At 46.3% G+C, this 23,016-nt stretch overlaps 1 protein-coding gene across 2 annotated transcripts in view; it reads left to right on the top strand.

Moving 5' to 3' along the window:
• CSMD1 (CUB and Sushi multiple domains 1) overlaps positions 1 to 23,016 on the top strand; it is a 1,947,613-nt gene that overhangs the window by 1,878,387 nt on the left and 46,210 nt on the right. For both annotated transcript variants that reach the window (XM_059156007.1, XM_059156008.1), the window contains exons 53-54: positions 17,193 to 17,366; positions 18,757 to 18,930. In XM_059156007.1, the coding sequence (XP_059011990.1) occupies positions 17,193 to 17,366; positions 18,757 to 18,930 (348 nt within the window). The remainder of the gene's footprint in view (positions 1 to 17,192; positions 17,367 to 18,756; positions 18,931 to 23,016) is intronic.

Consider the following 23,016-nt stretch of genomic DNA (forward strand, 5'->3'; position numbering starts at 1 on the left):
GGGAGCCTGCTGGAGTCTGATCCCAAACAAGCCTTCACCTTTCCTGTGGGATCTTCTGACTAAAGACTTTGAGGTAGTAAGGTTGGGCACATCCTGCATGGTTGGCCGGGACAGGGTGCCCAAAAGTGTGGCTTTGGTGTGATGCAGTATATCTTAGAAGCTTCTGGGAGAGGGAGTGTTCAGAAGAAATTTAAACTGGAAATGAAGAGCGAATGTATACTATATAAAATAGTATATAAAAATTAGCATTCTAGAACCTGGATCAGAATATAAGGAATATTGAAATTAGAAGAGACAGAGAATCTTAAAGAAAAACTACTTAAACAATATTAGATATGACACCGTCATGTCTTTTTATGAAGCAGTGAGTTTAGAATGGGTAATAAACTTAGTGTAAAGATGTTTAAAAGTCAGTAGATACGCTTTCACAATTACGACTGAGACTTGAAAGTTTAATTCATAATATAGGCCTGCCTTGGAGATATTGTGGATCTGGTTCCAGACCACCACGATAAAGCAAATATCACAATAAAGTGATCTAATGATTGTTTTGGTTTCCCATGCATATAGAGGTTGTGTATACACTGTACTGTAGTCTATTAATGTACAATAACATTGTCTGAAAACAATATATACCTTAATTTAAAAATACTTATCTGGGGCACCTGGGTGACTCAGTGGGTTAAAGCCTCTGCCTTCGGCTCAGGTCATGATCTCAGGGTCCTGGGATCGAGCCCCGCATCTGGCTTTCTGCTCAGCAGGGAGCCTGCTTCCCCCCACCCTCTCTGCCTGCCTCTCTGCCTACTTGTGATCTGTCAAATAAATAAATAAATAAATAAATAGCTTAGCTGCTCAAAAACAATAACTACCACCTGAGCTTTCAATGACTTGTCATCTTTTTGCTCGTGGAGGGACTTGCCTCAGTGTTGGTAGCCGCTGGCTGATGAGGGTGTGGATGCTTACATCGGGATGGCTGCGGCAATTTCTTAAAATAAGAACATTGACGTTTGCTGCATTGATGGACTCTTCTTTTCACAGTTTGTCTGTAGCATAAAGTACTGTTTGATGGCCTTTACCCCCTGTAGAACTTTATTCAGACTGGAATTAGACCTTCAAACCCTGCCACTGGGTATGTTTACGGAATGTTCTAAATCCTCGGTCGTCATTTCAACAGTCTTCCCAGCATCTTCACCAGGAATGGAGTCCATCTCAAGAGCCCACTTTCTGGGCTCCTGCGCGAGAAGCAGCTCCTCGTCTGTCCGAGTGTGACCCCGAGAGCACAGCGGTACAGCCCCGTCTGCAGGCTCCTCTTCGGATGCCCATTCTCCGGCCCCTTCCGCCCCATCTGTGGGTCCCTCCTCCACCGAGTCTCGGACCCTCCAAGTCATCCGTGCGGGTTGGATCCCTTCTTCCAACCTCCTCTTTGTGCTGATGTTCTGATCTCTTCCCAGGAATCACAGATGTTCTCAGTGGCATCTAGAATGGTGAATCGTTTCTGGAAGGGTTTTACTCTGCCCAGATCCCTGAGAGGAATCACCATCTACGGCAGCTGTGACCTTACGAAACGCATTCCTTCAGCGAGAAGACTTGAGAGTTGAAATGACTCCTTGATCATGGGCTGCAGGACGGACGCTGCATTAGCGGCGTGAAAACCACGTCACTCTCAGGGTCCGTCTCCATCAGAGCTCTTGGGTGACCGGGTGCCTTGTCGGCAAGCAGCAGTGTTTTGAAAGAAATCTTTTTCTCTGAGCATTTGGTCCCAAAGTTGGGTTTACCATATTCAGTGAACCGTGTTGTAGACAGACGCGCCGTCATCCAGGCCGTGTCAATCCGTGTGTAGGGCCCATGCAGAGTAGATTCAGCGCGATGCTGAAGGACACTAGGATTTTGAGAATGGGACGTGCGCGCTGGGTTCCACTTAGAGTCACCGGCTGCATCAGCCCCTCACAGGGGAGCCGGCCTGTCCTTCGCAGCTCTGAAGCCGGGCATTGACTTGTCTGTGGCTGTGCAAGTCTGAGATGGCGTTGTCTCCCGACAGAAGGCTGTTTCGTCTACACCGGCAGTCCGTTGTTGAGTGCAGCTGCCTTCCTGAGTTCTCTGAGCTGGATCTCCTGGGTGACTTGCTGCAGCGTCTCCGTGGGCACCTGCGGCCTCACCTGGTTCTTGCATCTTACAGAGTCGGCTTCTTTCCTTAATCCCACTAACACGCCTCTGCTGCTTCAGATGTTTCTTCCGCAGCTTCCTTACCTCTCTCAGCCTTCACAGAACTGAGAATCGGGCCTTGTTCTGGATCAGGCTTTGGCTTAAGGGAACATTGTAGCTGCTTTATTCTTCTGTCCAGATCACTCAACCTTTTCCACATAAGCAATAATAAGGCTGGTTCACATTATTATTATCACTTGTGTGCTCATTGGAGTAGCATTTTTAATTTTCTTCAAGGATTTTCATTTGCATTCACAATGTGGCCAACTGTTCAGCACGATAGGCCTCATGTCTTCCTCAGTAAGCGTAATCATTTCTCGGTTTTGGTTCAAAGTGAGAGACAAGTGACTCTTCCACTCACAGTCTTGGAGCTCACTGCAGAGTTACTACTCGGCCGATTTCGATATTGCTGTGCCTGAGGGAGCAGGACGGCTGCAGGAGAGTGACGGGAGGGTGGCTGGTCAGTGGCGCGGTCAGCACGCGCCCATGTCAGTGGAGTCCCCGTCTCACGCGGGCATGGCTCGGTGTGCTGCAACCCAGTGGCAGTGCTGAAAGCCGAGAACCCTGGCCAGAACCGCCTAACAAACAGAACCCGAACGATGGTCAGAATTGTTAAAATGAGACTTGGAGACATGAAGCGAGCAATTTCTTTTATTTTCTTTTTATTTTTTAAAGCTTTTATTTATTTATTTGAGAAAGAGGGGGAGTGGGGGGGAGAGCACCAGCAGGGGGAGAAGCAGAGGGAGAAGCAGACTCCCTGCAGAACGAGGAGCCTGAGCCCGGCGTGGGGCTCCGTCCCAGGACCCTGGGACCACGACCTGAGCTGGAGGCAGACGCTTCACCAGACGCCTGAAGTGCGTAGCGGTGCGGGGTCGTCACAAACCTTCCTTCTGTGATCACGCAGTGTCTGCGAAGCACAAGGGAAGAGAGGTGCCTGTGCGCGGAACACGGCCGTGCAGCGGCTCTTCTCCCGAGCCGCAGACTGTCGATGTGTCGATAACAGCGTAACTCAGGAAGAACGGACGTCCTGGGACCCACAGAAACGCAGCTGAGGTAAACAGGAGAACAGACATAAAGTCAGCGCTGGAGGAAATTCTACAGTGGTCAGATGGACCAAGGGAGTCCAGGCACCAGTCCTTCGTCTGGCACAGGAAGGAGATAAACTAGCTAGCGGATACCACCATAGTCTAAAAATTACCTCGATGCCTCACTTGGATGTAATAGTTTGAATGATATTGTTTAATGATGATGAAAAATGTACAATGCATTTTTCAGTTTTATTGAATCTTCAACTGAAGGTATGGGGAGTGCTTATCACTCCTATTTATAGATAAGAAATAACTTAGAACAATGAGGAATTTGTCCAACATTATAAAATCAATAGTATCACAAATGGAATTTAAACCTAGGCAGTTCGACCATAGAACACAGACTTCTGGACATTAGGGAATATAGTATATTTCAGCAAATATGATATATTATTTTGCCAATAATTATATTTCTCAAAATCAAGAAGAAATAAAAAAGGCCATGGGCTATGGGCTAATTCTGACCACTAAGGTAGAATTGTCTGGTCAACTAGAAGTTAAACAAGCCCAGGGACTAGATGAGACCTCACCCCAAAGTACACACCATCAAAGGGGGTTTTCTGCCTTTGTTACACACGGCTAACCTTGTCCATTCTCTGCTGCTCCCAGACCTCTTGCTTACCAGTCTTGCCAGTATTTTCTCCCATTTCTTGTCATCTCAGTTATTCCTCTGTCCCTTCCTATGGTGATGGATCTGGCTTTTTACCAAGCAGAATGACCTTACGTGACTTTCAGGTTCCTCTGGACCCTATGAGGGTAAATTGGACAGGGAAAATGACTTATAATGACAATGAAGACAACCAATAAGAATATTTTCCAAAACATCCAGAAAATAATTGATATAATCCCCTGGCTTCAACTTTAAAAAAGAGACATCCTCTAAATGAAGCAACCCCTCAAAACTCTGACTTTGAGAAACAAATCGCTCCAATGAGGAGAAAATAGGAAACTGCCCAAAGAAGCCAAGGTGGTTACACAAGACGTCCTCCAAGGAACTCAGTGCGCTGGCCACGCCGCGCCCCAGCGGCAGTGAGCCAATGCAGCAACGTGAAGGTCACGGAGGTGAAAGATGGTCCGCCACGAGCAGGAAATGTGAAAAGATCCAGGACCATGAAAATAGAAGGACCATGGGCAAGTTATGTTTGAAATAAGAACCAAATTCACTCATTGTGATTGCTATCAAAATAGCGGATGGTCCACGTAAGGTAGAACGTTCAGCGAACTCTTCCTTCTGTCTTCCATGTCAGAAATGGTTTTGGTGCACTAAGGTTACAGCATGCGCTTGTATTAGAAATCAGGGTGCGAGCAGAGAAAGCAGTCTGTCCAAGAGCACGTGAGAGCTTCAGGCGGGTGGCTGAGAGGACCCGGGGTGGTGGCTGAGTCACTGGCGGTGCCCCTGTGGGACGTTAGTAAAAGGAAGTACTGCAGTTAGAGGAATGTCTCCTGCGGCGTTCACGGGAAAGGGAAGGAAGCAAGCTGGCAGAAACTGTGGCTCTGTTAACTGGATGACACGCCCAGCTGATCATGGACTCTGTTGTTCGTAAGGTCTTTGGTGATGTGTTTATGAAGAGCTACTACAGTTTCACAAAATAACTTTCAAGCCTGGGTCCATCCCGGTCCAACATTGCTCTTCGATAGAAATACTCTTTAGAAATGGTGCTTCTAAGTTCTCAGCAAGGTGTAGATCAAGATTTTCTATGATGGCTCTTACAGTTGAGAAAGTGTAACATGGGCTGTGCGTTGTCTTTTCACAATTGCTGGTGGGGCGAGCCACGACGGTGTTGATCACTGGGTTGAAGTTATTGGAAAGTTTCTGGTAGTCTGGTTTTCTCCCTCATTCTGGACCATTCTAAGACTTTTGTTCATATCTTGGGTCAGATCTAGGGGCATAATAATATTAGCTGTGAGAGTGAAAATACATAATTAACAGCATATTCAGGATCTTTTCAATTTGAATGATAGATAAATCACATACAAAAATAATGGAATTAATGGAAAATTTCAGTCAAAGTGAAAAATAGGTACCTTCTCATGTACGTGATGGCAAGAAAATTAGGAAATCTTGGCACACAAGGAAGGACTTGGTGTTTTGGATAACAGAAGGTTCATAGGCACCCAGCTGTGCCAGAGGCTGATGACCAGGCCTCATGAACAGGTTCCACCCCCTTCTCTGTGTGTCTAGGAAGCCTACATCAGAACAATGGTTTCACTTCAGTGAAATAATTTAAGTGTGGACGAGCAATTGGCATGGTCCCGAGGTAAAGGGTCTGGTAACCGTAAGAGTTGACAAATGTTTGAAAGACTCCTGATCATCAGTGTGGCAGAGAGAAAAGTTAGGAAGCAAATAACAGCTATTTTCAACTATTTTAGATGCTATTGAGTGAAGATGGAGTAAACAAATTTTGGTCATTTTCTTTCTTTCTTTCTTTCTTTCTTTCTTTCTTTCTTTCTTTCTTTCTTTGTCTCTCTTTCTCTCTCTCTCTCTCTGTACACACACACACACACACACACACACACACACACACACGTCAGCCCTGATTGACACCAACCATAAGGACCTGAACTGAGATCTCCACGTTTTAATCAGGCCTCAGTTGGTAGGGACAGGAGAAGAAAAAAAAAAAAGGAAAGAAACAATAGTAAAATTAATTAAATGCATCTTCCAAAAGCAGGGGCCAGGCTTGCTAATGTCATTAGTGATGTCTAGTTCCATAATTTGTTTGTAATAGCAAGCAATGTGCAGAAAAATAGTTTTCAGGCCCCATATAAGAAATACCTTCCCTTTAATTATTTGTCGATGTGTTAGTTCTGCCCCAGAATGCAAAGAAGAGTTGGGCACTGCCGGCCTGGTAGGTTTTTACACGGGATCCTGCAACCTCTGAGCTTACCGGAGTCCCTGTGGCTGGTGCTTGTTGTTATAATGCAGAATACTTTGATGAGAGCATTTTTCCAATCTGGGGGTGAGGTAGCTCATTGATTTTCATGGTTACTAGAAATGAGATGTTGCTTCTATTTCCTATGGACCATGGACCATATTTCCAGTTGTAGCCCTGTGGTTATTTCCAGGGATTTCCAGCAGGGAAGCCCGTGCCAGACTGCCCTGATGATCAGTGCAGCAGAAATGGCTAAGCACATGGATGGGCAGCACTTCCACAGCGTGAGGCCTGAGACTCCACCTGCACAAGAGCTGGGTTTCAGGAGATGAAGGGTGATCTTTGCCAAACATCCCGGCCTGAACCATGCTGTGCTGGAGCCTGCTGGTCTGAATTCTCTGCCAGAACCCTGGAGACCGGATCCCATGAAGGGGGCTGGACGACTCTGTGTGCAGACATCATGCCGACTAGACGCCATGGGAAGGGAGGCCCCTGTGCACCAGAGCATTTTTTTTTTATAAAGCTTAGCCCACACTTAATTACCATTGTTATATTACTACTGGGGTCTCCCCAGGCTCCACAAATTGCCAAGGACTTGTTCTAATTCACCATCTGTGCTGCGAGATGCTACACATCTCCCTGGGCTGGAGAATTCAGCAGCGAGAGTACTGACCCCATGTCTACTCATCACATGCCTCATAATCCGTCAGGGAAGCCTGATGATCCCCTGGCTCCCTTAATTATTTTCTTCTGTTTATCTTCCCTGTGGTAGTTTGCACTGAACCCAGCAGAGAGCACACAGACTAGATGAGGTGGTACGTCTGTAACACAGGTCTCCTGCGGTAGGAACTGACATTAATCTTCTGATAACATTTACATCATTTAGATTATTTCACACATCATAAGGCATCATCTCCCTCACTTTGCCACCGTTTTAATGTGTAGCCTGTGAGATGTCAGTGATAGATGGAGATGTCTCTCACACAGAAGAGCGTGATCTGTTTTTTGTGTTAGATTGTTTTGCTAGTATTTGAAATACGTTTGCCTTGCTATATTAGAGTGACCTGTGAGCATATGAGTTCTTTGTACGGATAATGTCATGGTGACATTCGTATGGGTAAAATGACTAGATGACATGATTCAAAATAATGTTAGACCACATTTTTTTTCAGTTCTTAGAGAACAAAATGGGAACGTATTCTTCAAATGCCTGGTATTTTGTGATAGATCCATGTAAAATATTTTTACAGCTGATTATGGGAATGCTTAGTTCCATTATAGCACAAAGATGGTGTCAGAGTAGAAAGTTCATGCCCCCCGTCCATGATCTTAGCTATACTATCTCCCATGTAAAACGAGGCCATAGGACACCAGGGAAGGGAAAGTGTGGGAACAGCCCGTGCTAATCGTCACGTGTTACGTATGCGCCATCAGAGGCTGGGGGAGAAATGTCCCGAGACCCTCGCGAGCCACAAGCACTTCTGTCTATATTTCTGAATATTTAACTATACTCACTTAATTCCTCAGGAAATATGCCGTAGGATGTAAAGGTTAATAGGATGCAAGTCTTCTTTTTTCAGGAATTTATAATCAGAGGAATAAATAAGATAAATACCAAATACCTTTGATAAAATCTGAGATGAATGAGTGGCCGTGGAGAGCACCTTAGGGCAGGAACGGGAGGGGCTGGTAGAGGCAGCGTCATGGAGGGAGCCACACCGAGGGACAGGAGGAGTCTCCGCACGCAGAGGGGAGTTGATTCATCCAAGGACGCAGAGCCGTGCAGGAGGTGACCTAGATGCCACGGGGCGCTTGGTCTACCGGCACAGACCATGTCACGGGAAGCAGTCCTTGTGGTCACAGGGCGATGAGGGTCTGCCCTCATATGGCAGCACAGTCAGGGAAATGAGGCTATGTGCTCCCACAGACTCGGCCTCTAGGGGATGCTGGAGCAAGACCTGCTCTCAGAGCTCATGATCTAACAGTGGCGCTAAATGGGCGAGAAAAATCATGGTTTTGCTTGCTGAATTCACAACACCACGAAACAGCAAAAAAAATCCAGAAGTATGGATATTATAAATGCATGGTAATAGAAATAGACTCTCCTATTTCAGGGAAACCTAAAATAAGGGAGGTTTTTTTTTTAATCTTTTACATTTCTTTTCAGTGTACCAGAATTCATTGTTTATGCACCACACCCAGTGCTCCATGCGATCCGTGCCTTCCTTAATACCACCACCAGGCTCACCCAGCTTCCCGCCCCCCGCCCCTCCCAAACACTCAGATTGCTTTTCAGAATCCATAGTCTGAGTCAGAGTGCATAGATGTATTCTAGGCAGACAAGTTTGGGAAGGAAATTTAAGGCATAGTGGGAAGTGACGGAGTGATTGTTTGGGGGGTACACAAAAAGGGATGGATGAAGAATTTCTGGAAGCCCCAGAGCCTACCCAAATCCTGAAATTTTATTTACATTAAGCATGGCTTAATTAATTGCCCTTGACTAAGACGTGTCAACAAAGATTTGATGCACATTTTTTTGTGGTGTGTGGCGGACCCTCCTTTGATGTACTAATGCACGAAGTGCTCTTTGGCCCATGCAAGTGCCGTACTGGGTCACCAACGGAAATACGTGTGTGCTGTCCCAGGTGCCACATGTTCTCTTACTCAGGCAAAGTTGCTGAGCACTGTCCCTAGAAGTCACACTTGCAGAAGATAAGAATTTCATCTGCCAGTATTCAGATGTGTTCCTTTAATATGTACAGATCTGAAGATTTAAATGCATCCATCCAGTGATGTTTAATGCCAGCTGGTTTTCCCTGCATTTAAGTGAATCAGAGCCACCTGACATTTCGTGACTGCTAATACTCAAGAAGAGCTTATAAACAGGCTTTGGAATCCACTGTCAAATAACCTTGCCCTTAGCCCAAAGCCAGTGTTAGTACGTGGAATGGACAGAATGAAACAAATTGCGTGTCTAATTTGTATAGAATTAGATTAGGTCCCGGCCATTTATAATGATTATTTTATTTTCAGCAATGAGTACCAGTAATCACAAAGCTGTGATTTGTGCAAAGGTTGAATATTTGTTTTGTAGATTTTCAAAAAATGTATACCTGTATTCTGTTTTAATCCCCAGGTCAATATTAGCATTAGTGCAGATACAAGCCGACACAGAGAAAAGGTGATCTTACGGTAGTGAGCTCTAAGTATGGGGGGCAGCCGGCTGTGTGTGCATGTGTGTGTGTGTGTGACCCCATGGGGGGAGAGTGATCCAGCTTAGTTCCTGCTAACGCATGATTCCATGCCAAAGAATGCAGGGCTCCAGGTCTGTGCATGGCACACCTACACCATGGAAGATATCGTGTCCAACATTTCTTTTTCCTTTTCTGTTTTTATAGAGAGAGAAAAGCAGAAAGAGCGGGGTCGGGGTAGAGGGCCAGAAGGAGAGGGAGAGGGAGAGATCTCCAAACAGACTCCGTGCCCCGCGCAGAGCTTGACCTGGGGCTCAGTCTCACAACCCTGAGATCACGATTGGAACCAAAATCGGGAGTCGGACCTTTAACCACCTGAGCCACCCAGGCGCCCCCGGTGTCCCACATTTCTGCTTGGTAGATTGGGTTTCTATGGAATAAAAGAAAACACAGAACTTTGTTAAATTTCCAAATCCCAGAATCCATTTCTACAATCCCACGAGCGTGTGTAATTGTGGAAGATCTAACATACATCACTTGAAAGGACTCCAAAGTTGGAAGTGTTCAGCTTCTGCCTGTGTCGTGATATTAAGGTCAGTCTGCCCTCTGACACCCGAGGCCCAGGGTCTGTCAGTCAGAGAAGCCCCGTCTGTTTCTGGGAGGTTATTTTCAGGAGGTTACAGGATGAGAAGTGGATCATGACACATGGTGAGAAGCTAAGCAGTACTCACAGCCTCTGTCTGGAGATGGCTCCTGCTCCAACATGGAGCTCCGCATCCACATTCCAGAGAGCCAGGATAAAATCCTTGCCCAAACGGAAGGCACCCGCTTCATTCACCAGTGCGTGTTCAGAAGATCCACTCTGCCAGGAACAAGCTCAGGAAACCACCTCTGTCCTCTCATAAATCTTGGACAAGAACTGCTAAAATGTAGAATTTAGATGGACTTGAAATACCTGTTTGGTGGGGGTGTTTCCTGCTGCAGGCTTCAGGGTAGTGTGTAGAACCTCCCTTACCGACCTGCGTGGTCCCCGTGTGCTGGCCCCTGAGATGTCAGACAGCAACCTGGGTTCCTGGGGAGTGTGGCCACTCCCCAGCCGTGGAGTCCTACCTCCAACCCAGTTTGTAGGGAACATTGACCCAGGGGGACACCAAGAAGCAAAGCCAGCCCCTCTGACAACAAGGCACTCCTGTCCCTGCCTTGTGAGCTCTGATGTCAACTGGCAGCTTCAGTCAACTTTGCTCCCAGTCTGTTTTAGTTAAATTTGTTTGGCAGATTTTTATCCCTCCTAATCCAACTTCAGAGAAAGATTATGAAAAGCAATTATCTTTTTGATATTAGGGCATCTAACCAAAATATATATCTACAGTAACAGTTTATACATGAAAACAGCAACGTAGCTCTCATTCTGCAGAGAGCAGCATGCACTTCCGAGGCAGTGATGGTCTGAGCTCGTGGTAAGAAGCGCCGGCTGTTAAACAAGGGGAAACATCCAGATTCCTCCGACCTGGCTCATTCTTCGACAGAACAAATGGAATCTCAGCAGTGTTGGGGTTTCGTGGACCTCCTTGTCCATCGTTCCTTTTGTCTTTATAGACCAATTTGAATGACCTCTTTTATGTCATAGCTTGTGGGGTACAGAGACACACCGGACCTCAGAGCTGGGCAATAGCCGGTCTGGCACTGAATTCTTGATTCTCCCGATGATTCAGAATCTGTTTTCAGAGTTGGTGAACCCCCCCTGCAGAGTCGTACCCAGTGTGCATGTGGGGAAAAGGCAGATGGCCAGACGCAGGGAGAAGTGGAACCGCTCCTCCACGTTTGAAGCAGAAGGAAATCTGGTCGTTTCTTCAGGCCGTGGCTCTACACTTCTCTCTCTCTTCTGAATGACAAACCATATGGAATTGCAGTTTTCTTAGCATTGTGCCTCCCTCAGCCTGCTGTCAGCCGGTGGCATCGGGGTCAGCTTAGTGGCCAATTACGAGGCTCATTCGTAGGACTGGCATAAAACAAGGCCAGCTGAGGCTCCTCTCTCCCAGCGACTCCTGTCTATGCGTCACTGAAAGCACTTCCGACCAGCACTTCTCAAGAACTGACGTCCTGGTGTGATTCTACTGGCCACAGAATTGTCTGTTAAAAAGAGAAAAATAAGTTCCGTGATTCGTGTTTAAACTGAAGCCAAATGAAACAAAATAGAAATGAAGAAAAACACCAACAACACGGAACCTTGGGGCCATGGCATGGGGCTTCCTGTATGATCACAGTGTCTCAATGAGTCGATATTTTGTTCTGAAATACGTAGGGCTGCCCTCATTTCAATTACGTGTTATATTTTGCTGTTGATGGATTTTCTTATCCTTTGCTCTTGTTTATACTCCGTGGACCTGCGATAACTAAACCCATCCCAGTCGTGGCAGGCGCATGGAGTGAAGTACGGTGCGCGCGGCTCCGAAGCTGAGAAGGCGAAAGATGATACCCTTGTAGTAAATGGACCATTTGCCCATATAACTCCATATTCTTCATACTTGAACAGAGACGGAAACGTAAATAGAATTTCTCATTTCAGCAACTAGACTGCCTGTCCATCATCCTTACCTGGCTAATGAGTGGACATCGTTGAGCCTTAAACGTTGACTGTGTCAGGCTTTCCTTCCCCTGCGCACTAATGGCACCATGTCCCTCCCTGCCCCACAGCCCACAAAGTGCTCATGACCTTGGGCCTTTCCGTAGTCTGCCCCAACTCTCTTTTTCACTCGTACTGTCTGCAGTTGTATCTTACCCTCTGTGTAATCTCAAGCCCAGGAACCTTGCTGGCTGGTAGGAAATGGTTGTGAAATTATTGTCAAGTAAGTGGAAATCGCCTAGCAGACATTTTTGGATACACTTTGACAATGGAAAGAACATCACTATCAACTGTGAGGTTGCTTCATTTCCGTTTGCTGGCGCGAGTATTCGATGAGTGACTCATACCTTGAAGAGCGTGAAGGCAGTTACAAAGCATTCCATGGTAGATGCAGAAACGCACTTTCCACAGAGCGTATAGAACAAAGCTGGAGCTGCATCAAGGTTAGAAGAACTCACAGAGGATTTAGCGCAATATTATCATAAATTCATAGAATCTTACACTTAAAAGAGACTTCTGAGTACCCTGAGTTCAAATTCTACATATAGTTTTTTTTCCCCATTCAACATTTTTACGTAATGTTGACATTTCTTGTTAAATCTTCTAAGTGAAATTGTGTGAACATTGTATATTTGTGGATAGCCTAGAATTGGTTCTTGACTTTGAATGTTTTGAAATGGAATTCAGTAGAGGGCTGGAATATCATAGAAAGGAAAATCAGATTGGTCCGTCTTAGCTTCAGATCAGGCTGTCACATGGTCTACGTTCATTCAAATCAGAAGGCAGAATTAGCAGGAGATGTGGTTGATGCTCCCCTCAGGCCCTGAGCTGAAACGGAGAGTTTCGGGAGGCATCCTCTCTTTTCTTTGGGTATTGAAGCCCAGTTCCTCAGAGAACTGACATGGCCAGGTGTTCCGGAAGAGTTGCTGTTCAGAATTGCTGTTTCCCCACATGGCTGTCAACCCTTTGATTTCGAAAGAAGACGGGCACCTCCCTGACTTCTAAGAGTAGCTCTGTGCCAGGCTTTCAAAAGACAGTGCAGCCCTAACTATGCGGTCTTACTAAAATACACAATAGAGAAGGGAATATTTTTGAAGGTTTGAAGGTGAGTGTAGCCAGGGGTATTGTCCAAATCAAGGTGGGCAGGTATTATGAATGATGTGGACTTTCCATCGCAATGTACCCTTCTCATCATCCAGTAGCCATGGGGTCCATGCCCGCTTCTGCTGGAGTGGTGGCAGGCTTCAGAGGTAACCCCAGAGTACATACATGATCTAGAACAATAGCGGAGAGTCAGGTGACCTACTCTGTCTTGAAGATTGAACTGTGTTTTTTGGTGCACATTTCTAGAAAGCAGATCTTTCACTGGTCACCCCACCATGACTGCGTTCCTCCCAGTCTGTGCAAGCCTATGTGCCGCCCCTCTGGCTGCCTTTCTCATCACTGTCACTGGGGTTGGAAATCAGCTCCATCAGTCTACCCAACAGTGTGCATGCTGTGCGTGTGACCTCCTCTGGATGGGGGAGGGCTTTGGAGCCAAGGCCAGTGTTCTGTGGTAACCCTCACCACGCCAGAGTCTCATTCTCCAACCCCCAGAGCATATTCTTCCTCCTCTGAGTTCTCTGCATGCATCAAGTCTCTGTTTGGAAGAGGTGATCTGGACCCTTGCCAGAATCGACTCAATTGATCTGGCCAAGTGGAAAGAGCCTGTCAAGGCTACAAAGAACCAGCCAAAGCTAGCATGACTTCTTTGACCTGACCTCTTCCAAACGTTGGTCAAGCAGGAAGGCCTAGCCATCGATCTGGTTTTCTCCCTCTCTGCTCTGCAAAGTCCCCTTGCTGATAATAAACTTAGCTCAAAGCCCAGGAGAACGCAGTGCTGCTGAACAGTGTCTTAAGCAGAAATATAGATTATTATTTTAAATTGTTCCAGAATGGTGAAGTTAACTCTAATAGTTGCATGGCAACAACTTCCAACTTTCTCTGTCTTGGGGTGGTGGAGTAGGTTGTCTGTTTTGTGTAAACCTTTGATAGCTGTGTGCTCTATTTGGGAAGTAAATGGCCAAGGGAAGTCTACAGCAAACTACTCTCCATGTACTCCAAACTGTATCATGCCCTGCCCATGTAAACTTTGAGGTTTGAATGGATCTTTAGGAACTGATGGTGAATGACTTTCTCCTCTTGTCTATCCTAAGCCCATGTGTAACATGGGTAATGTTGGGTACTCCCGACGCTTCATATTTTGTTGATTAGTAAGATACTCTCTCCATAGGAGAGGAAGGGAGAGATTAGGAGGGAAAGGGGAGGGAAGGGAGACAGGTGAAGAGGAAGGAGGACAGAACAGAAGGGAAAGAAAGAACTTGGAAAGGAGAAACACCTAGCCCTGCCCGTCCATGTTTCCTCTGTGCCATGCGGCACCTTATGGTTTGAAGGGGAAGAAAGGGTGAGGACACTAGATGAGAATGGGAAGACGGACCGTGTTCTGGACCACTGCCATAGGGTCAGAGTCACAGTGGATTTTCCAGTGGAAGGGAGAAATGCGCCTCAGCTCTGAATGTTGCCTAGGGAGTGAGGGTTACAGCCAAGGAGAGCTGGGGTCTCGGCTGGGAAATCTCCAGCAGGGAATGTCAGGGGTAAGGGTTATTGTTAAGTGACCTAGCAGGACCTTGCTAAAGTTGGGGCAAGTGAGCAGACCTCACCTGGGGGTTGGAGGTGGCAGAGGAAAAAGCCCATCAGATATGGGGGGTGGGGGCTTCTTAGTAACCTGACTCAGCAGAGTGTTTGCTAGAACTGGATGTTCCAGGATGGGGCATGGATGGGCCTATGAGAAGGTTCAGGACCTAGGCAAAAGTCGAGTCAAGCCAAGCATCTCCATCACCATTCCAACCTTCTCTCACAAAGAACCGACTGTCACTTTACTTCCTTCTCCACATGGCTGTTGTGTGTTAAGAAGCTTATCTCACACCAGCTTCGCCAAGTGATCATCTTCTTAGAGTCCAGATTCCTTCCCCTCCGTGCTGTTCTCCTCCCTTTAAGTGTGAACGTCCACCCCATCCATCGTCCCACCATCTCTGTTCCCACTCTGTGCACGGTTCATCCTCAAGCCTAGGCACATTGGGCTTCAGTAACATCTACAGTCCCGCTTCCCCTAATTCTACTCTGTCTTCAGGATCCCTTCCCTGTGGCTAGACTCTTCTTTCAACCACTCACAGGCCCGGTCCACCTTGACGCTGGAGCAGGAGCACATGGTTTGTTTTTTGTTGTTGTTGTTTTTGTTTTTATTTATTTTTTTTATTTTCAGCATAATAGTATTCTTTGTTTTTGCACCACACCCAGTGCTCCATGCAATCTGTGCCCTCTCTAATACCCACCACCTGGTTCCCCCAACCTCCCACCCCCCGCCCCTTCAAAACCCTCAGATTGTTTTTCAGAGTCCATAGTCTCTCATGGTTCACCTCCCCTTCCAATTTCCCCCAACTCCCTTCTCCTCTCCATCTCCCCATGTCCTTCCTCCGTGTTATCTCTTATGCTCCACAAATAACTGAAACCATATGATCATTGACTCTCTCTGCTTGACTTATTTCACTCAGCATAATCTCTTCCAGTCCCGTCCATGTTGCTACAGAAGTTGGGTATTCATCCTTTCTGATGGAGGCATCATACTCCATAGTGTATATGGGCCACATCTTCCTTATCCATTCGTCTGTTGAAGGGCATCTTGGTTCTTTCCACAGTTTGGTGACCATGGCCATTGCTGCTATAAACATTGGGGTATGGATGACCCTTCTTTTCACTCCATCTGGATCTTTGGGGTAAATACCCAGTAGTGCAATGGCATATTGCACATATTGCACATAGGGAAGCTCTATTTTTAATTTCTTGAAGAATCTCCACACTGTTTTCCAAAGTTGCTGCACCAACTTGCTTTCCCACCAACAGTGGAAGAGGGTTCCCCTTTCTCCACATCCCCTCCAACACATGTTATTTCCTGTCTTGCTAATTTTGGCCACCCTAACTGGTGTAAGGTGGTATCTCAATGTTTTAATTTGAATCTCCCTGATGGCTAGTGATGATGAACATTTTTTCATGTGTCTGATAGCCATTTGTATGTCTTCATTGGAGAAGTGTCTGTTCATATCTTCTGCCCATTTTTTGACATAATTGTCTGTTTTGTGTGTGTTGAGTTTGAGGAGTTCATTATAGATCCTGGATATCAACCTTTTGTCTGTGCTGTCATTTGCAAATATCTTCTCCCATTCCCTGGATTGCTTCTTTGTTTTCTTGACTGTTTCCTTTGCTGTGCAGAAGCTTTTGATTTTGATGAAGTCCCAAAAGTTTATTTTTGCTTTTGTTTCCTGTGCCTTTGGAGACATATCTTGAAAGAAGTTGCTGTGGCTGATATGAAAGAGATTACTGCCTATGTTCTCCTCTAGGATTCTGATGGATTCTTGTCTCACGTTGAGGCCTTTTATCCATTTTGAGTTTATCTTTGTGTATGGTGTAAGAGAATGGTTGAGTTTCATTCTTCTACATATAGCTGTCCAGTTTTCCCAGCACCATTTATTGAAGAGACTGTCTTTTTTCCACTGTATATTTTCTCCTGTTTTGTCGAAGATATTTGACCGTAGAGTTGAGGGTCCATATCTGGGCTCTCTACTCTGTTCCACTGGTCTATGTTGTTTGAAACCAAGCATAGTTTCTGGTGTTCGTCTTGCCTTTGAAACTTCACAAGTAGTTTAACATCCACCGTCAGACACTGAAGTCCTTAGCATCCTTCTCCTGACCTTCCACATTTAATAGGCTATGAGATGGATCCCTGTTCACCCCAAACGTCTCTTCCCCTTTTATAGCTTTTATTTGGAAATACTATAACAGGACAAATGACATAAAATCTCAATAAGAAAAAGAAGTAAAATAAATGCATTGGGAAACCATAATTGAGGAAATAATTTCATTAGCAACTCATATTTGTTAGCAATTTCATTATTTGAAATATTAGTCACTACACATGATTGTTCAGAAAAAAATGGATACAAGTTACAAAGAAAAAAAATCATATCAAACAAAAATAAATGGAAATGGAAGAAATTCCACTAAGTTAGGCACTCAGTGGTGTTATTCACTTATCAGTACAGGTAAACAAATGGTGACTGCAGTACTTTTATAAGAGACAAAATCTCCAGAATGTGTTTATTGGTTTTACTGGTGTTTGCAGCTGGCCACTGCGGCTCCCCGGATCCGATTGTGAACGGTCACATCAGCGGGGACGGCTTCAGTTACAGGGACACTGTGGTTTACCAGTGCACTCCCGGCTTCAGGCTGGTGGGGACGTCGGTTCGGATATGCCTGCAGGACCACAAGTGGTCGGGACAGACCCCGGTCTGTGTCCGTAAGTACGCTGGGAACCAGTTCAGCAGGTGCTTCCTTCAGTGGTGTTTTCTCTTGGTGTGAAGTCTTAGCGCACACGTGTGCAGCCTCCGGAGGGAAGGAGAGTGGAGAGGCGTCCCTCTCACCTGTGCTGAGAGACCTGCTGTGGCCACAACTTCCCCCTTCTGTCCCATCCACTTCCCAGTTCGGTTTCCTTCTGTGTCTCCAGACGGCTGTGCACAGTGGATGTGCTCCCTAACTCTTCACAAACAGGGCCCAGGACGAGTGATGTCATGCACTCATTTTGCTGATTTTATCCCAGGATCAACAAGGTGGAAACAGAAGCTAATTATGGGAGGCAGAGACGCTGAGTCTGTCTGCAGGCTGGCTTTGCTGAGTCCCCAGAATAGCCTCACGCCCTTCCTCTTCTGTGTTCTTTTCTGTTTTTGTCATTGTTTCATCAAGAACACAGAGTTTGTAGGCAGTCCCTCCTTTAACAGGAAGAGGTGCAACTACTTAATGACTGTCTTCAAATTTTATACCATCCAACGTAAATATGGACCTGTATTTTTAGAAGACGGTGTACGCTCTAGTGCAAAATTTATTTTAAGCCCATTGGTTTTTTTCCTCTAGTATAGTCTTTATTTTCCTGTGAATTAAACAAAGGAAATGTTGATATAGTTCTAGTATAATGACAGAAATTCTCTGGGATGGTGCAGTGGGGACTGTGCGGAGTTCAAGGGTGAGAGCTTGGCTTAGGAGAAAGAGCCATTGACAAGATAAGTGAGGAGGAAATCACCAGTTTTATGTGATGTGTTTCTTTTGAAAGGGCCACAGAAGGATATGTTTGGGATTTGTATGGCTGTTATTTAGGTTGTGACATTAATGACAGTTCACTACATGTCAAAAGACCCTAGGATTAGGATTGTCAGAGGAAATGCTCTTTGAACACACACACTTATTTTGCTAATTTCATGGTGTTTCAGTTGACATTGGCATAACTTATGCATATGCAACTTAAATCATCAGCCAAGCCCCTATAATGTTTCAAAACAAGGGCTCCACAAAATTGGCTGGTGAGTTCTAAAGAGAGGTATTCAAAATTTGTCATTAATTTAAGAATTTTAGCGCCTCTTGTTTGTCACTGCTTTCACTGAGTCATTCAGTACTACTCTGTCCTGATGTGAGAATAATTATCACGCTGAGAAAGTGCACTCATTTGCCAGTGTTGGTAGTTTTCCACATTTACGTTAAAAACCGGTGGGTCCGCGTACAGTGCTTCCTCGTGGTTTCCCCTTCCAGACATAGGTGGGATCTGTAACGTGCTTGTATGTCTGTGGAGGAGGAAGTCCAGGGGAGGCCGACGGCCTGGGTATTTTCTGACCCTGACGAGGACCTGTGTTCTTCTGCAGCCATCACCTGTGGCCACCCCGGGAACCCCACGCACGGGTTCACCAACGGCAGCGAGTTCAACCTGAACGACGTGGTGAACTTCACCTGTAGCACCGGCTACCTGCTGCAGGGCGCCGCCCGAGCCCAGTGTCGGAGCAACGGCCAGTGGAGCAGCGCTCTGCCCACCTGTCGAGGTAGGAGAGGCTCCCCGAGGCTGAGGGTCACGACCGACGAAGGTACCCGCGGGCATGAGGCTTCATGTCAAGGCACAAGATGCCACAGACACTTTCACTGCTGGGGTCGGGGACATTTGTGACAATAAAGCAAAAATCCCTCCATGGTCTTGCCGGCTCTGGCCAGGGGCTCAAGCAAGACGGCCTGTCTCTTTGACCGCCCACTCATCCAGATGGCACCTCTGCATTTGGAGCTTCTAGACGTACAGATCCACTAGGAAGTTCTCATTGTTTCCAAATCTTTTTTTTTTTTTTTTTCCATTCTTTTCTTATTTTAATTGCCACACAGATGTAGGCTAAAACCTGAATTTTCCAGAAAATGCTATTTTGGAGCTTCTGTATTTCTAGATGCTTGAGCTCATCACATGTAAGTTTCTGCTTCGGTGCTTTCCATTAAAATGTCTCATGCACTGACGGGGAGTCAGTCGGACTCAAATGTAAGGGTGAGGGGGTGTTTATGGCAGCTGTGCTATGAAAGCCAGACACTTAGCGCGCTTTCCTCTCGCTGACAGCACCCTCCTGCCCGCCAGTCTCCCAAGGAGGCCACATCCAGATAAGACGGCAGCACAAAGGATCTAAGCCATTTTTATAAAAATCATTATGTGAGCTTGGCAACAAGCTGTGGGGTCCTGGTACAAGTTTTGGGTGACGTGCCGGGCTTGAAGTCTAAACGAAGCGAAGTCTCCTAATTGCACCTCCCTCAAACCCTAGCGTTCGATTCACCCTATTTCAGTGTAGAGGAAAGAGAGAGCTCCCTGGTCCCCTGGTCCCCACTGTCCCCAGAAATCAGGCTTTGGTCTGTGACACAGTCGGGCATGGGGTGCACTTTCTCCCTGAGGCTCTTACAGGAGAGCCCCTCGCTGCTCTGCTGACAGTGTGGTTGGTATGGTCGGCTGGAAAACTAGCAAGTTTACCTTCATCACTCTTACCATCAACCGCCTGAGCCAGGGGCCAGGGTGAAGGCTGAGTGGGGTTAGGGGGCACCTTTGTCCCCTAAGGCTGGCTTCTCTGTGGCATCTCACCCCTCAGCTCTGAACATCTTGAGGGGAAGAACGCCTCACCTCTCACCTCTCCCAGGGAAGCCGGACTCACACCTATGGGGCAAGAACTGGCCAGGACGCGAGCAGCAGCAGGAAGCCAGAGCTGTGATGCCGGCCGTGTGTCTGCATGGCTGTAGGGATTTAGAAAAAGATGAACCAGTTTGAATCAGACTGTTTTCTCCACCTCTAGAGCAGGAAAAATACAGCACAACGGAAACAAGGATTAAAGATGAATGCCCATAAGTGTGGGCCCGACTTATCCTCATGTGGGGGTACAGACGGAGTGTGTGCCGAGGGTGTAGGTCCGTCGGACTCTCCGTCTGCTCCCCAGAGCCCTCCTATGCAGCTGATTATAACGTCTGTGAAGCTTGTGCTGTAGTCGAAATGCTGTTCTGCACACTGTCAGTACCGAGACAGGTGACGGGATTTCACAGCTTTAACGAGACACAGTGAAGAGGACCAGGGCAGTGAGCTAGTTGGCAGCGGGGGGCGGGGGGGGGCATGCCATCCACCGATGCTGAGACATTGTCCATTGGACACATGACATCTTCTTGCTGGACGAAAGACAGAATGAACTCCAGTTGGGGGCTTTTCACGATCAGACCTTTTTTGGGATCTATATTCTGTTTTCCTCTAACCTGTACTGATGAAGAGGACCAGGAATTAAATGCTATCATTTGTTAATTGTTTTCAGGGTTTTAGATGCTGCCCTGGAATGCACAGTCACCTCTTCAGTCTTCGTTTTGCCTTTTCTTACCTTTCTCCTTTTTTTTAACAAATAGGGAGGTACTTAATTTTTTAGCAGACTTTATTTTTCAGAGTGCAGAAAATAAATGTGATAACTAATAGAAAAATTAAGCAGAAGAAGTGGATTTCCCATGTGCCCCCTCCCCACGCAGGTGCACAGCCTCCCCCACTTTCGGTGTCTACACCAGACGGAGTGTGCTACAGTTCATGAACCCCTAGGGACACGTCGTCTTCGTCCAGAGCCCACAGTCTACAGCAGGGTCACTGTTGGTGTCATTCACTGTATAGATTTGGACCAGTACATAATAACCTGTATCCCCTCTGAGAGTAGCATACACCGTAGACTGACCCCCCTAAAAACCCGCACCGCCCCACCTGTTCATCCCTCTCTCCCCGATTAACTGTTGGCAACGACCGATCTTTCTACCGTCTCCATAGTTTGGCCCAATGGAGAAGGTCATAGGGTTGAAATTAGGCTGGAATGGATTAGATTAGACGGGCTTCTTTCACTTAGCGATATGCACTGAAGGGTCCGAGACACCTCTCCGTGCTGGGTAGCTCATTTCTTTCTCGTGCTGAATGATCCTCCGCTGTCTGGACGGACAGTGGTTTGTTTGCCCATCACCTACTGAAAGACATCTTGGTTGCTTCAAGTTTCGGTAAATAGAGGAAACAGAGTGGTTTTTGTGTGGACATGACTTTTCAACTCCTTTGGGTAAATACCCAGAAGCATGACTACTAGACTGTGGGGTAAGAGCATGTTTAATTTTGTGAGAAATCACCAAGGGTCTTCCAGTGTAGCCGCACCGTGGTGCATTCCTGCCAGCGATGGGGGAGGGTCCCCGTGGCTCCTGTCCTTGTCAGCTCTGGGTGTTCTCAGTCTACTGGACTTTGGCCCTTCTCATAGGTGTGTTGTGGCTCTCCTTGTAATTCTAATTTGCGTTTCCCTGACCACGTACCTTGTAGGGCCTGTGCCCTGTGCTTCCCTGCCTGCCGGGTACCTTCCTTAGGCAGGTGTCTGTTAAGGTCTGTGGTCCAGTTTGTGCGTGGGTTGCTTAATGTCTTATCACTGAGTTTTAAGAGTTCTTTGTATATTTCCAATTAATCGTCTTCATTCATTACCTCCTTTGCTAATACTTTCTCCTACGCTGTGGCTTGTTTTCTCATTCTCTTGGCACTGCCTTTACAGCATAGAACTGTTAAATGTGTGGTCCATTTGGAAATCTGCTACATCTATGGCCTTTGATGCAGGCGGGGGCAGGGGGGTCGCTGGTAGATGGTGTCCTCTGGGTGGTGAGTGCACTGGGAGTCACTAGAACACCTCCAAGATGCCTTGCATATTGCTTCTTGTTCTCTATTGTTTTGTTTTCTTCCTTTACAAGCTAAGAGATAGGATCTAAGGTACAGAATTTACATGTTTAGTATAAAACCAGGAAAAAGCCTAATTTCAAAAAGGACGGGCTCATAAAGGTGGTGAAGCCTTAGGAATAAAAAAAAAAAATAGCATAAAGCTCAAAAAGTTGAAGGTAACAAAAATAGCTACTTTTTAAACAAAATTTCCAGGGATTTGTACTGTATATTGCAATACAACCCGATTCTTCTCTTACGCGGTTCCTCTGGAGTAAGTCCACGGAAGTTTTAGGATGTCTCAGCTCATGCAAGCCTGCTCTTGGGCATGATTTCTTCTCCCAAGTTCCGGATCATATCTGGTTCTCAAGTGTCTGATTGTGGTCAGTGAATTGTGGAATTTGGGGTCATCCTACAACATTTAGTTAGTTCCTGATGTGAAAGAGAAATCCCACCCAGAACTTTGGAGGGGAACTACGAGTAAATCTGACGTGAGGCCACATTACAGAGACATAGACATTTCTAGTGTCTGTGGACACTCTGGGGCCCCTCATTGTACTCAGACTCAGGCCTTCACAGGGACAAGCTGTGCCTGAGCCTGCAGCATCTGGGGTCAGTCAGAAGCCTCACACCCAGGACGCTAGCTACGATGCTTAATACTCAGCCACTAACGCTTTCTTTGCCAAGAGGACTAGGAAGTGAAAAAAGGCTGCTTTGTGTCAGTAGTTCTAGCTCTCTGGGAGAAATACCACAGGATATGGTTGCAGATTTCATGAGAAGGCGTGAAAACAGGTGTCTCACATCCGTTTTAAGAATCAGATCATTAAAAAAAAAAAAAATAAAAGGATGTCCTTACACTGTCCTGGAGACCCCTGTTTCTGTATGCAAGCTTCTTTGTGCCTTCAAGTCCTAA

This window comes from Mustela lutreola, chromosome 18, assembly GCF_030435805.1.
Source record: "Mustela lutreola isolate mMusLut2 chromosome 18, mMusLut2.pri, whole genome shotgun sequence".
NCBI classification, from domain to species: Eukaryota; Metazoa; Chordata; class Mammalia; order Carnivora; family Mustelidae; genus Mustela; species Mustela lutreola.